Source organism: Saccopteryx leptura, chromosome 1, assembly GCF_036850995.1.
Source record: "Saccopteryx leptura isolate mSacLep1 chromosome 1, mSacLep1_pri_phased_curated, whole genome shotgun sequence".
NCBI lineage: Eukaryota > Metazoa > Chordata > Mammalia > Chiroptera > Emballonuridae > Saccopteryx > Saccopteryx leptura.
In genome coordinates, this window is record NC_089503.1 from 75,310,942 (window position 1) to 75,323,933 (window position 12,992).

The window sequence follows — 12,992 nt, forward strand, 5'->3', positions numbered from 1 at the left end:
ATTTAAAGAAGTAGTCGCCCCAAAGTTGGTGATATTAAATAGGGATAAATTTCAAGTATGACACTGACACTCAAACAAAATTCACTGAAATTAAATTGGTTAATCACTCTGTTTCCACAGTTAGAATAAAAATCAACTCCAGAGGAGGCTAACAGTTATAAATCATACATACAGTGCTGTCATTAATAGTGCTTTAACAATGCATTGGTCTTAGGAAGACCAAAAGAGGTCATAGTAATCCTTTTACTGAAGCAGAGATTCAAATGTTACCTTCTCAGTAGACTTTCCTTTTTTTACATAAAATTATTCCGCCTAAGTACCAGTTCACTGATTGCCTACTGTATTTAAGCCTTAAAAATTTTTTTTCTACAGCACTTGTCACCATTTAATAGACCGTATAATTTACTTAGTTATTAACAATATTGTTTATTATCTTATCTCTGCTCTCCACGTGAATGTAAATTCCTTCAAGAACAAGGATTTGGTGTATCCCTAATTCCTAGAGCACTGCAGGGTACATAATAAAATAAGACATCTTCGATAAATGTGTCAAACCTTAGAATCAGCTTGGAAGCAACTTTATTTTAGTGTCTGTCATAGATTTGTTGTGCACATGCTATGTAGTCAAAGAGAAAAACAATAACTAAAATAAAACTCTAGGATATTAGAAATCATCCAGGACAGGGGCTTCACGCTAGGATATATGCAGACCTTCCAAAGGCAAGCATGAAATCATTTTAAAGAGATGAGTCGCATCATCAGTTTCTCAAGGTACTCTTATAAAGTGCCCTGCTGACACTCTATCCCCACCTTTCTATTTATTGTTATTTTTCTTTCCTTTTCTGAATGAAAGACATCACCCATACACCTTAAAACAATATAAAGCATATTTCTGAGTTGTAAAAAAAAATCTCTGGGGCTCCAAACAAAGAGATGATAGTGAAAGATTCTGATGGCTGGGAAACAAATAATTTGGCAAATCCAATGGTTTGTAGTTGAACAAAATTACAAATGAACCTAATTGAGTTTCCAGACTGGTATCATTAGAATTCACTTGGATAATAGGTCATTGTGTGATTCGGGGGTGGTAACTTGGAGGGAATTTCAGTAATTTAATGAAGATTTTATAGCAAAGCTTCTTTCATTCCTATCCTAAAGTTTCTCAGAACTTATGTCTAAAAAACAAGAACTGTGAACAAAAGTGCTGTTACGTCCTATCTCATTCTAGCAATGGTATATTCAGTTACAGATCCATGACCTAATGTTTTAACATTCCATAGCATTAAGAGATATATTTCAAGTACAATTTTATGCTTAAGTATTACTTATAAAATTCTGTAATAATGTTGTTAGACTCAATTGGATACTACTAATAATTATAACTTCAGAAGAATTTTCCTATCATATATTTATACATCCTTAATCAAGGGAAGTTTGACAGTGATTAATAAAAGACTTTCAAGCATACCAAGAAACTGGAATGGAATTTAACATGCTAGATGTTAATTAAGAAGTGTTCTCCTGGGACCGATATTTTTGGCAGGGAGAGGAAAGAAGCTGGATTAAGCAGAGGGAGAAGTTTCACCTCAATGTCAGCTCAAGGACACCTTTAACTGACATGATGGCTACTCTGAAGTCAGAATTGCCCATCAGAATAGTCCTGAGTTGGATTAAGATGTTGGGACTTAATACTTCCACACCAATCAGTTATTAAATGTGTGGCATCCTAAAAAGGAACACGACCTTGAGCAAAGTGGCTGTCTGTAGTAACCCTGAGCCAGAGACTGACAATGGAAGGAGCTGGAGCAAGAGCCTGTCACTGAAGGGAAGTCTGGGCAGCACATGCCAGTGTCCAGCACAAATATATTTTACCCCAGAGTAGAATGTTTGGGGGGAAGAAGGACAGAATACAAATTCAAGGGAAAAAAGGAACAATAAAATTCTGACTAAAGAAAAGAGTATATATTTCTGTATTTTTTAAATGATGATCATAATAATATTTAAATTCCTTTGAACACATGAAAAGTGTGGCAAATTGCTTTAAAAATGTTAATATTTATAATATGCTGAAATTTACATTATTTGTAGCTTCTTAAAGATATGACAACAAAATTTTAGATGTCATCTTAAAAATATTGCTTTTCAAAATCAGTTTAGAAAGTAGGTGAGCAAAAGGTGTTTGAAGAATGTCAACTTAATCTAACAGGCTATTTTACAAATAAGAGTACAGTCATATGCTATACTGCTCACAAAAATTAGGGGATATTTTATTGCTTCATATTCATTTTTGAAATATCCGCTAATTTTTGTGAGTAGTGTATTTGGGGTATGTTCTGAGAAATGCATTGTTAGGTGATTTTGTCGTTGTGGAAACATTATAGAGGGTACTTACACGTACCTAGATGATAGAGCCTACTACACACCTAAGCTATATGGTATGTCTTTGTTGTCTATATGCTGTCCCTTGTTGACCAAAATGTCATTATGTGGCACGTGGCTGTATTGAAAGTCAGAAGCGTTATAAAACACGCATGTGATTAGACTCACAGGTGATGTGGACCCAGACCTATAAAGCAGTGATATTACCTGACCTTTCTTCCTTACCTACTGGTTGTGAAGGTTCATTCAGAAGCTACTATTTGAATGTACTTCAAAGAGAAAAAAGCTCTCATCAAGGGCTTCTTACCCTAGCATGCCTGGATCCCTTCAAATTGGGTGCAGAAATGTGTGTGTGTGTGTGTGTGTGTGTGTGTGTGTGTATATATATATATATATATATATATACATACATACACACATACATACATACATACATACATACACACATACACACACACACATTGCCCCCTCTGAGAAATGTTTCTATAGCTTTATAGCCACTGTAGAGGAAACAGATTTAAAAAAAATAGCTTATTGTTAAATTCTTATGTCTCTAACCTAGCTAATTGCCTTCTGGATTCAAGTTCATTTCTCCCTGAACCTCTTATCTGAGGCTCATACTTTTCTGACCCTCCTGTATGCTCTTGCCTCTTCCTTATTTCAAACATGTGAAACAGTCTCCATGCAGAGAAAGCTCCTTGTGTTCTGTTTTACTTGTACTAAATCTTTCGCCATCTCAACAGGGTGATCTGGTGTATGTTAACTATGCCCGAACTGAAGACTTTTTTAAACTCCAGCGGGATATGAAAATCAATTGCTCTGGGAAGATTGTGATTGCCAGATATGGGAAAATTTTTAGAGGAAATAAGGTAAAATTATATATATATATATATATATATAAAATTAAAATTATATATATATTTTTCTCTATAAATATAAAATTATATTGTATCTTATATGTGTAGAATCATATCATTAAAACATTTTGAGGACCACGATCCTCTCATATCCTGTAACATACTTACCTTATAGGGAGGACATCTATACCAGCTTATAGACAGGGCTTTCAGACTGGGTAATTGCAATGTGCTCAATGTAGACCAGGGAGAATAAAGCAGATACTTTCTATCCCTATGAATTATGTCTATGGTCTACAAAGAAGTGTGCATTGGATTTACTGTTAACCTTGATTCAGTAGCTTTGTTTTAAAAATTAACTTTGAAAATATTTACTACATTAAATTTTAATGTGAATTGTTATTATAGCCAATAAGAGATACCAATTTGTGTATACATAGCAGTTTTTAAAGTTTTTATCACTTGATTTGTGTGTGTGTGTGTGTGTGTGTGTATTTGCTTTCATGGACAATTAAATTTCAAAAAATATTCCGTTTCAACCATAGAAAAATGGGACTCTGGCCTGCTTCTTGTGCTTCTAGACTAGTGGAGGAAAACAGTACTCGCTACCACTAATGTGTGTATTATCCACATACTGCTGCTCTGAGGACTGACATTTTAGAGCAGTGGTTCTCAACCTCTCTAATGCCGTGACCCCGCAATACAGTTCCTCATATTGTGGTGACCCCAAACCAAAAAATAATTTTGGTGGATACTTCATAACTGTAATTTTGCTACAGTTATGATTCAGAATGTAAATACCTGATATGCATTATGTATTCTCATTGCCTCTCTGCCTCCTAGGCTTCTGTCCTCCGGCGCTTGCTGCACCCGCCCACTGATGACGTCAGCAAGCGCCGGACACACGTAATGTGCTGCTATGGACTGTGGAGTGCCCCCCCATCCCCCACCCTTTAGGCTCCGGAGGGATGATGCAATCACGTCTGCGCATGACCCGAGGCATTCAGTTTGGAACGCATGTCCATAGTGGCCTGCGTTCAAGCTGAATAGCGCTGCTGCAAATGGTAGCGGGGCTTCTCAGCGGCTAAAGCCATTGGAAATATGTATTTTCCAATGGCTTTAGGCGACCCCTGTGTTTTGGTCATTCAACCCCTGCTGGGGTCATGACCCACAGGTTGAGAACCGCTGAAAAGGCTGATTCTCTGTGAGATATCCTTTGTTTTAAGTCTAATGATAAAAGATTAAAGATAAAAAGTTTGGTTACTTATTTAAGGATAATTGTGAGAATTGATAGAACCAAATTTGGAACAAGGAACCTGAAGTAAGAGAGATGTTGTGTTTACAGGTTAAGAACGCACAGCTGGCGGGCGCCAAAGGAGTCATTCTGTACTCAGACCCTGCTGATTACTTTGCTCCGGGGGTGGCGCCTTATCCAGATGGTTGGAATCTTCCTGGAGGCGGTGTCCAGCGTGGAAATATCTTAAATCTTAATGGTGCAGGGGACCCTCTCACACCTGGTTACCCAGCAAACAGTGAGTGATCAGGCCTTGATTGTTATAGGAAACTTAACATTGTAAGTGATTTTATTAACGGACTAACGCTGACAACATTGTATGTCTTTTTCTTATTCTCTTTGCATCTAAGAAATAAAGGGTTTTGAACTCTGAAAATTATCAATCCCTTATCCTTCTTTGGAACCCTTGGGCTTGATGGATTTTGGAACTCAGATATTTTTATATATATAAAAGTAATACGCTGTAGATTCCATATATTGCATTATAATCACATAGAGGCTGGGACAATACACGAAGCAACGTATAAATATTTTTACAGCAAAATATGTGAATAGTCCTAATTCTCTAGGTTAAAGAAATAGTATAAATAGCTTTGTGTCTCCTTAAGTCAGATTATTCTCTCATATGAGTTTACATCAAATCAGAATTTGTGTCCAAGTAAATTTCCTCCAAATTTGTGATGTTCACAGTTTTGGAATTTCACAAGGGATAGTAAAATAGAAATTCTATAAACCCCTGAAATGGGACATTTAGAATATAGAATTCAGAAAATATTTATTGCATCTTTGCTATATAAAAACGATAGGGATAACTTTCAGGAGTGTTTCCTAAATGCCAGCCCTTCACGTTGCATCAACAAACCTTTAAGCTAGGCGGTATTATTATCTCTTTTTGACAGAGGAGGAAAATGAGGTTGGGAGAAGTCAGCGATCTGCCTCAGATTGTCACACCAGTAAATGAGGAGTTGGGATTCAAAGTCAGGCAATGGGACTCCAGAGTCCACATGCCCGTCTTATGCTGAAATAGTCCCCCGTAAAACTGTCGGTCATTAACAAAGGGAGCTCATTTACAATATTTGAATGTGCTGAACTACTTCATGACATTTGCAAAATATGCAACCATTTAGTTTGTGTGGTTAAAACTGAGATGTATATATGGATGAAATAGGTTGCCAGAGTACCTGTGGCATTTCCATATTTATAAGTTTTTTCAATTAAATTGTGGAGGCCTCTGAAGCTTATGCACTTCGGCTTTGTAAATCTTGTTGGGAACATGGTACATTGTCATAGATTTCTTTTTTTTTTTTTGCCATAGATTTCTTTTTAAGCAATACATATTATTCTATAATACAGTCACATAAATAGACCTGCACTTACTTCACTTTTTTATTATTACCAAGTTAAAAAAAAAGCAACTTCTCCCAAGCTCTGTTAGTTATGCAAAACTAAAACTATAAACATAAAATGAGATTAACTAGAGTATTTCTGATGATTACCCTCTAATTTAAATGAGAGCATTTTAGGGAGAAAAGCCATGTTACCCTTGTGAGATTTACATTTATTAAATGCACTTTGGTGCCCTATTCTTTTAAAAAGTTTTTCTTCTTTACTTTGTATTACAAAACAATTCTTACATACATAATATATTATATGTAATATATGTATTATGCATAATATAGAAAATATAACATGATATGTATTGCATGATAGAGTAATTATCAATATTTTGTTAATCTTATTTTATCTGTTCATCACTTATTTATTTATTTACTTATTTATTTATTTATTAAAGATTTTATTTATTGATTTAACAGAGAGGATATGGGGTGTGAGAAGTATCAACTCCTAATGGCTTCACCTTAGTTGTTCATTGGCTGATTGATTGTCAGATGTGCCTTAACCAGGCAAAACTAGGGTTTTTGGAAAATTTTAAAACAAATTTCATACAACATATTATTGTCATACTACCCATAAAAAGAAAAAGCTTTTGACGAGGTGAAGTTCCTAGTAGATATTTAAAAATTTGGAGAAAAAGAAATGCAAAAGTTGCTATTGTTTTTCTTAAATCTGAAGAAATGACAGAACGTATGTTTTTATTTATTTATTTATTTTTTTAAATAAATTTTTATTTGAATGGGGTGACATCAATAAATCAGGGTACATACATTCAAAGAAAACATTTCCAGGTTATCTTGTCATTTAGTTCTGTTGCATACCCATCACCCGAAGCGAGATCATCCTCCGCCACCCTCCATCCAGTTCTCTCTGTACCCCTCCCCCTCCCCCTCTCCCTCCTCCCCTCCCCCCACCTCCCCATAGCCACCACACTCCTGTCCATGCCTCTTAGTCTCGCTTTTATGTCCCACCAATGTATGGAATCCTGCAGTTCCTGTTTTTTTCTGATTCGCTTATTTCACCCCGCACAATGCTACCAAGACTCCACCATTCCTCTATAAGTGATCCAATGTCACCATTTCTCCTAGCTGAATAATATACCATGGTGTATATGTGCCCCATCTTCTTCATCCAGTCCTCTATTTTTTTTTACAGTGATTAAAAGCCTTTAAGCAAACTCTTGGCCAATACAGCAAGAATCCCTAAAAGAGTAGTGTCCTTAACATGTTCCCCAAGTCCAAGTTGGCCCCATCACCATGCCAAATCCCTGAAACATGCAACCCAACCACAGTTCAGTCTGTTAGGAGCTGTCACAGGGAGCAGGAGTCCAGGAAAGTTCCCCACAGGAAAAGTCCACATGGCACTGGAATTGTCACCATTCTCTACTTTGCAGCTCATGTCCAAGTCCCAATGACCGCTGCTTCTAGCTGGTAATGATTCAGGTAGACTGGAAAAAGCCATTTGCAGCATGCGTGGATATGAAGCTTCTGTTCTCCTCTGCCTGGAGAGTTGAGACCAGGTAGCTTTTTCCTGGAGCTCTGTGACTGTGGCCTGGTAAAGAGAACCTTGGGATACACTAAGCTGGGTGGCAAAGGTAAATTCATAATACAAGTTGGCTAAAGGAGGAAAGAGAGCTCTAAATTAGGAGTAGGTCCCAGCCTGAAATATGAATGGGGCATTGAGGTAGGAGGGATAAAGGAAACACTATATATTAAGCAAAGCAGCAGAAAATAGGACTATCAATACCCACAACAGAGATCTTTGAGGGAAGAATAAAAAACCTGACTATTCAGGCAAAACATAGTTAAGTGGCCCTTGTGCGAATGAGATCAGTTTACCTGCTTCTTGGAAGAAATACCCTAGGCTCGTCCACAGTGTTGTAGATGGGGCCGACGACCCTGGGCACCTTCAGCCTTCAGTGGCAAACCCCAGTTTTCTGGGCAAGGTTAGGTCATAGGTGGCTGGAGCAGGACTGGAAGAGACTGAACCCTCCCTTAGAGGAGCGAGGGGGAAGCCCACCTTCCAGTGTCCCTGTTTCCTCGCAGCAGAGGCGTGTAAGCCTGGCTCAATGACCTTCCTTTCCACTATTGAAGCAGGACCCAGATGGCATCCTATGAGACCCCTTTGGGGCGTTGGAGCCTTTAAGGGTGTATCCTAAAAGCTGGTAGTTCCCCTGATCTCTATTGGGCTTTTTCTGCCTCTAGGTATCTTAAAAGCCATTCTCAGAAGATCTCGCTGAGGGGTTTGAGGATCCCCATCCGCCTATATAAATCTTTTCCATATATCTGGAGCTGTTTGGAAAAAAGTCAGAACAGTGTTATTAGCTAGATCTAATAAAGAAGGTAGTAGTTTGCAGGCGAAAAAGATTTGGTGTCTCCTGTTCATCAGCATTCAAAAGAAATGTAAATTTTTTTTTTTTTTAAGTAAAAAGCATGATATAGTAGACCCGTCGGAGTCATTGGACTGGTGTGCAGGATTCCCGGGTTCGATTCCTGGCCAGAGCACACAGGAGAAGCGCCCATCTACCTCTCCACTCCTCCCTCTCTCCTTCCTCTTCATTTCTCTCCTCCCGCCCGCAGCCAAGGCGCCACCGGAGCAAATCCACCCTGGGCACTAAGGATGGCCCCACAGCCTCCGCCCCAGTTGCTAGAATGGCTTGGGTTGTAACAGAGCAACATCCCAGATGGGCAGAGCATTCCCCCCGGTAGGCATGCCAGATGGATCCCAGTCAGGCACATGCAGGAGCCTGTCCGACTGCCTCCCCATCCCCATCCTCAGAAATATGCAAAAAATAAATAAATAAAAGAAAAAATACTAAAAAAAAAAAAAAAAAAAAAAAAAAAAGGGAGGGGGCATTCCCTTGTGATAAAGCTCCAGGGAGCATGGAGTGAGCTTGAGTATGTCCTATGAAACATGGAGCTCTATGTTTACATATAAGTCTTTGAAGAAGGAGGAACTGCTGAAGTAGTTTATCAGCATTTGTCCCTAAGACAGCAGTCTTTGTAGTGGGAACACCATACGTAAATATTTGCTGTCTGTCTATAGATTAAGGGGGGAATATGGCAAATGCTGAAAAGTCATGATCTTTGTGACCCTCCCCTCCCCCAACCCCCTCCCTCTCCTCCCCCCACCCTGTAACCCCAACACTGTTGTTCATGTCTCTGAGTCTCATCTTTATGTCCCACCTATGTATGAAAACATATAGTTCTTAGTTTTTTCTGATTTACTTCTTTCACTCAGTATAGTGTTATCAAGGTCCATCCATGTTGTTGTAAAAGATCCTATGTCATCATTTCTTATGGCTGAGTAGTATTCCATAGTATATATATACCAAAGCTTTTTAATCCACTCGTCCTCTGATGGACACTTGGGCTGTTTCCAAATCTTTGCTATTGTTAACAATGCTGCCATAAACATGGGGGTGCATTTCTTCTTTTCAAACAGTGCTATGGTGTTCTTGGGGTATATTCCTAACAGTGGTATAGCTGGGTCTAGAGGCAGTTTGATTTTTAATTTCTTGAGGAATCTCCATACTGTTTTCCATAGTGGCTGCACCAGTCTGCATTCCCACCAGCAGTGCAGGAGGGTTCCCTTTTCTCCACATCCTCGCCAGCGCTTATTCTGTGTTGTTTTATTGATGAGCGCCATTCTGACTGGTGTGAGGTGATATCTCATTGTGGTTTTAATTTGCATTTCTCTAATCATTAGTGATGTTGAACATTTTTTCATATGCCTATTGGCCATCTGTGTGTCCTCTTTGGAGAAGTGTCTATTCATTTCTTTTGCCCATTTTTGGATTGGATTGTTTGTCTTCCTGGTATTAAGTTTTACAAGTTCTTTATAAATTTTGGTTATTAACCCCTTGTCCGACACTATGTCAAATATGTTCTCCCATTGTGTAGTTTGTCTTTTTATTCTGTTCTTATTGTCTTTAGCTGTGCAGAAGCTTTTTAGTTTGATAAAGTCCCATTTGTTTATCCTGTCTTTTATTTCACTTGCCTGTGGAGACAAATCAGCAAATATATTGCTGCGAGAGATGTCAGAGAGCTTACTGCCTATGTTTTCTTCTAAGATGCTTATGGTTTCACGGCTTACATTCAAGTCTTTTATCCATTTTGAGTTTATTTTTGTGAGTGGTGTAAGTTGGTGGTCTAGTTTCATTTTTTTGCAGGTAGCTGTCCAGTTTTCCCAACACCATTTGTTGAAGAGGCTGTCTTTACTCCATTGTATTGTCTTACCTCCTTTGTCAAATATCAGTTGTCCATAGAGTTGTGGGTTTATTTCTGAGTTCTCTGTTCTGTTCCATTGATCTATGTGCCTGTTTTTATGCCAGTACCATGCTGTTTTGAGTACAATGGCCTTATAATATAACTTGATATCTGGAAGTGTGATACCTCCCACTTTTTTCTTCCTTTTCAGGATTGCTGAGGCTATTCGTGTTCTTTTTTGGTTCCATATAAATTTTTGGAATATGTGTTCAATGTCTTTGAAGTAAGTCATTGGTATTTTCATTGGTATTGCATTGAATTTATAAATTGCTTTGGGTAATATAGACATTTTAATGATGTTTATTCTTCCTAACCATGAGCACGGTATATGCCTCCACTTATTCGTATCTTCCCTGATTTCTTTTATCAATGTTTTATAATTTTCCGAGTACAAGTCTTTAATCTCCTTAGTTAGATTTATTCCTAGGTACTTTATTTTCTTGGTTGCAGTGGTAAAGGGGATTGATTCCCTGATTTCTCTTTCTGACAGTTCATTATTAGTGTATAAAAATGCCTCTGATTTCTGAGTGTTGATTTTATATCCTGCCACCTTGCCAAATTCTTTGATCAGGTCTAGTAGTTTTTTGACTGAGACTTTAGGGTTTTCTATATACAATATCATGTCATCTGCAAATAATGATAGTTTTACTTCTTCTTTTCCAATTTGGATGCCTTTTATTTCTTTTTCTTGTCTGATTGCTGTGGCGAGGACTTCCAGAACTATGTTGAATAAGAGTGGTGAAAGGGGGCACCCCTGCCTTGTTCCTGATCTTCAGGGGATTGCTTTTAATTTTTGCCCATTGAGTATGATGTTGGCTGTGGGTTTGTCATAGATGGCCTTTATCATGTTGAGGTATGTTCCCTGTATTCCCACTTTGCTGAGAGTTTTGATCATGAATGGGTGCTGGACTTTATCAAATGCCTTTTCTGCATCTATTGAAATTATCATGTGGTTTTTCTCCTTTCTTTTGTTTATGTGATGAATCACATTGATTGATTTGCGAATATTGTACCAGCCTTGCCTCCCAAGAATAAATCCTACTTGATCATTGTGTATCATTTTTTCCATATATTGCTGGATCCGGTTTGCTAATATTTTGTTGAGGATTTTTGCATCTAAGTTCATCAGGGATATTGGCCTATAATTTTCTTTTTTTGTGTTGTCTTTGCCTGATTTTGGAATCAGAATTATGCTCGCCTCATAAAAGGAGTTTGGGAGTCTTCCTTCCTCTTGAATTTTTTGAAATAGCTTGAGAAGGATAGGAGTTAGTTCTTTTTTGAATATTTGGTAGAATTCACTTGTGAAGCCATCAGGCCCAGGACTTTTCTTTTTTGGGAGTTTTTTGATAGCTGTTTCAATCTCATTTGTTGTAATTGGTCTGTTTAGGTTTTCTGATTCTTCCAGATTGATTTTTGGAAGATTATATGATTCAAGGAATTTGTCCATTTCATCTAGGTTGTCTAGTTTTTTGGCGTACAGTTCTTCATAGTATTTTCTTACAATATTTTGTATTTCTGTTGTGTCAGTTGTTATTTCTCCACTCTCGTTCCTAATTTTATTTATTTGAGTCCTCTCTCTTTTTTTCTTGGTGAGTCTTGTTAAAGGTTCATCGATCTTGTTTACCTTTTCAAAGAACCAGCTCCTGGTTTCATGATCCTCTGTATTGTTTCTTTAGCCTCTATGTCATTTATTTCTGCTCTGATCTTTATTATTTCCTTCCTTCTACTAGCTCTGGGCTTTACTTGCTGTTCTTTTTCTAGTTCTTTTAGATGCAGGGTTAAGTTGTTTATTTGAGCTTTTTCTAGCTTCTTGAGGTATGCCTGTAATGCTGTAAACTTCCCTCTCAGGACTGCTTTTGCTGTGTCCCATAAATTTTGAGTTGATGTATGCTCATTATCGTTTGTTTCTAGGATTTTTTTTATTTCTTCTTTGATCTCAATGTTAACCCATTCATTGTTTAATATTGTCCTATTTAGTTTCCAAGTGTTTGAATGTTTTTCAATTTTTCTATTGTGGTTGATTTCTAGTTTAATGCCATTGTGATCAGAGAAAGTGCTCGATATGATTTCAGTCTTCTTAAATTTGTTGAGCCCGCTTTTGTGCCCTAACATGTGGTCTATTCTAGAGAATGTACCATGAGCGCTTGAAAAGAATGTATATTCTGCTGCTTTAGGATGAAAGGTTCTGAAGATATCTATTAGATCGAGTTGATCTAATATGTCCTTTAAGTCTGCTGTTTCTTTGTTAATTTTCTTTCTTGAGGATCTATCTAATGATGTTAATGGGGTATTGAAATCTCCTACTATTATAGTATTGCTGTTGATCTCGCCCTTTAAGTCTATCAAAGTCTGCTTTATATATTTAGGTGCTCCTATATTAGGTGCGTAGATATTTATAATGGTTATATCTTCCTTTTGGATTGCTCCCTTTATCATTATGTAGTGACCTTCTTTATCTCTAACTATGGTCTTTGTTCTAAAGTCCATTTTGTCTGATATAAGTATTGCTACCCCAGCTTTTTTTTCATTTCCATTTGCGTGAAATATTTTTTTCCATCCTTTTATCTTCAGTCTTTGTGCATCTTTTGATTTAAGGTGTGTCTCTTGTAGACAGCATATGTATGGGTCCTGTTTTCTTATCCACGCAGCTACCCTATGTCTCTTGATCGGATCGTTTAATCCATTAACATTTAAGGTTATTACTGATATGTAATTGTTTATTGCCATTTTTTTTCTTTAAAACTGTTTTTCTCTTTTGCTATACTCTTTTTTTCCTTTGACCTGTTTACAACAGGTCCC

At 37.4% G+C, this 12,992-nt stretch overlaps 1 protein-coding gene across 2 annotated transcripts in view; it reads left to right on the top strand.

Annotated features, from left to right (window-relative positions):
* FOLH1 (folate hydrolase 1) overlaps nucleotides 1-12,992 on the top strand; it is a 65,003-nt gene that overhangs the window by 14,735 nt on the left and 37,276 nt on the right. For both annotated transcript variants that reach the window (XM_066370510.1, XM_066370519.1), the window contains exons 5-6: nucleotides 3,123-3,248; nucleotides 4,582-4,768. In XM_066370510.1, the coding sequence (XP_066226607.1) occupies nucleotides 3,123-3,248; nucleotides 4,582-4,768 (313 nt within the window). The remainder of the gene's footprint in view (nucleotides 1-3,122; nucleotides 3,249-4,581; nucleotides 4,769-12,992) is intronic.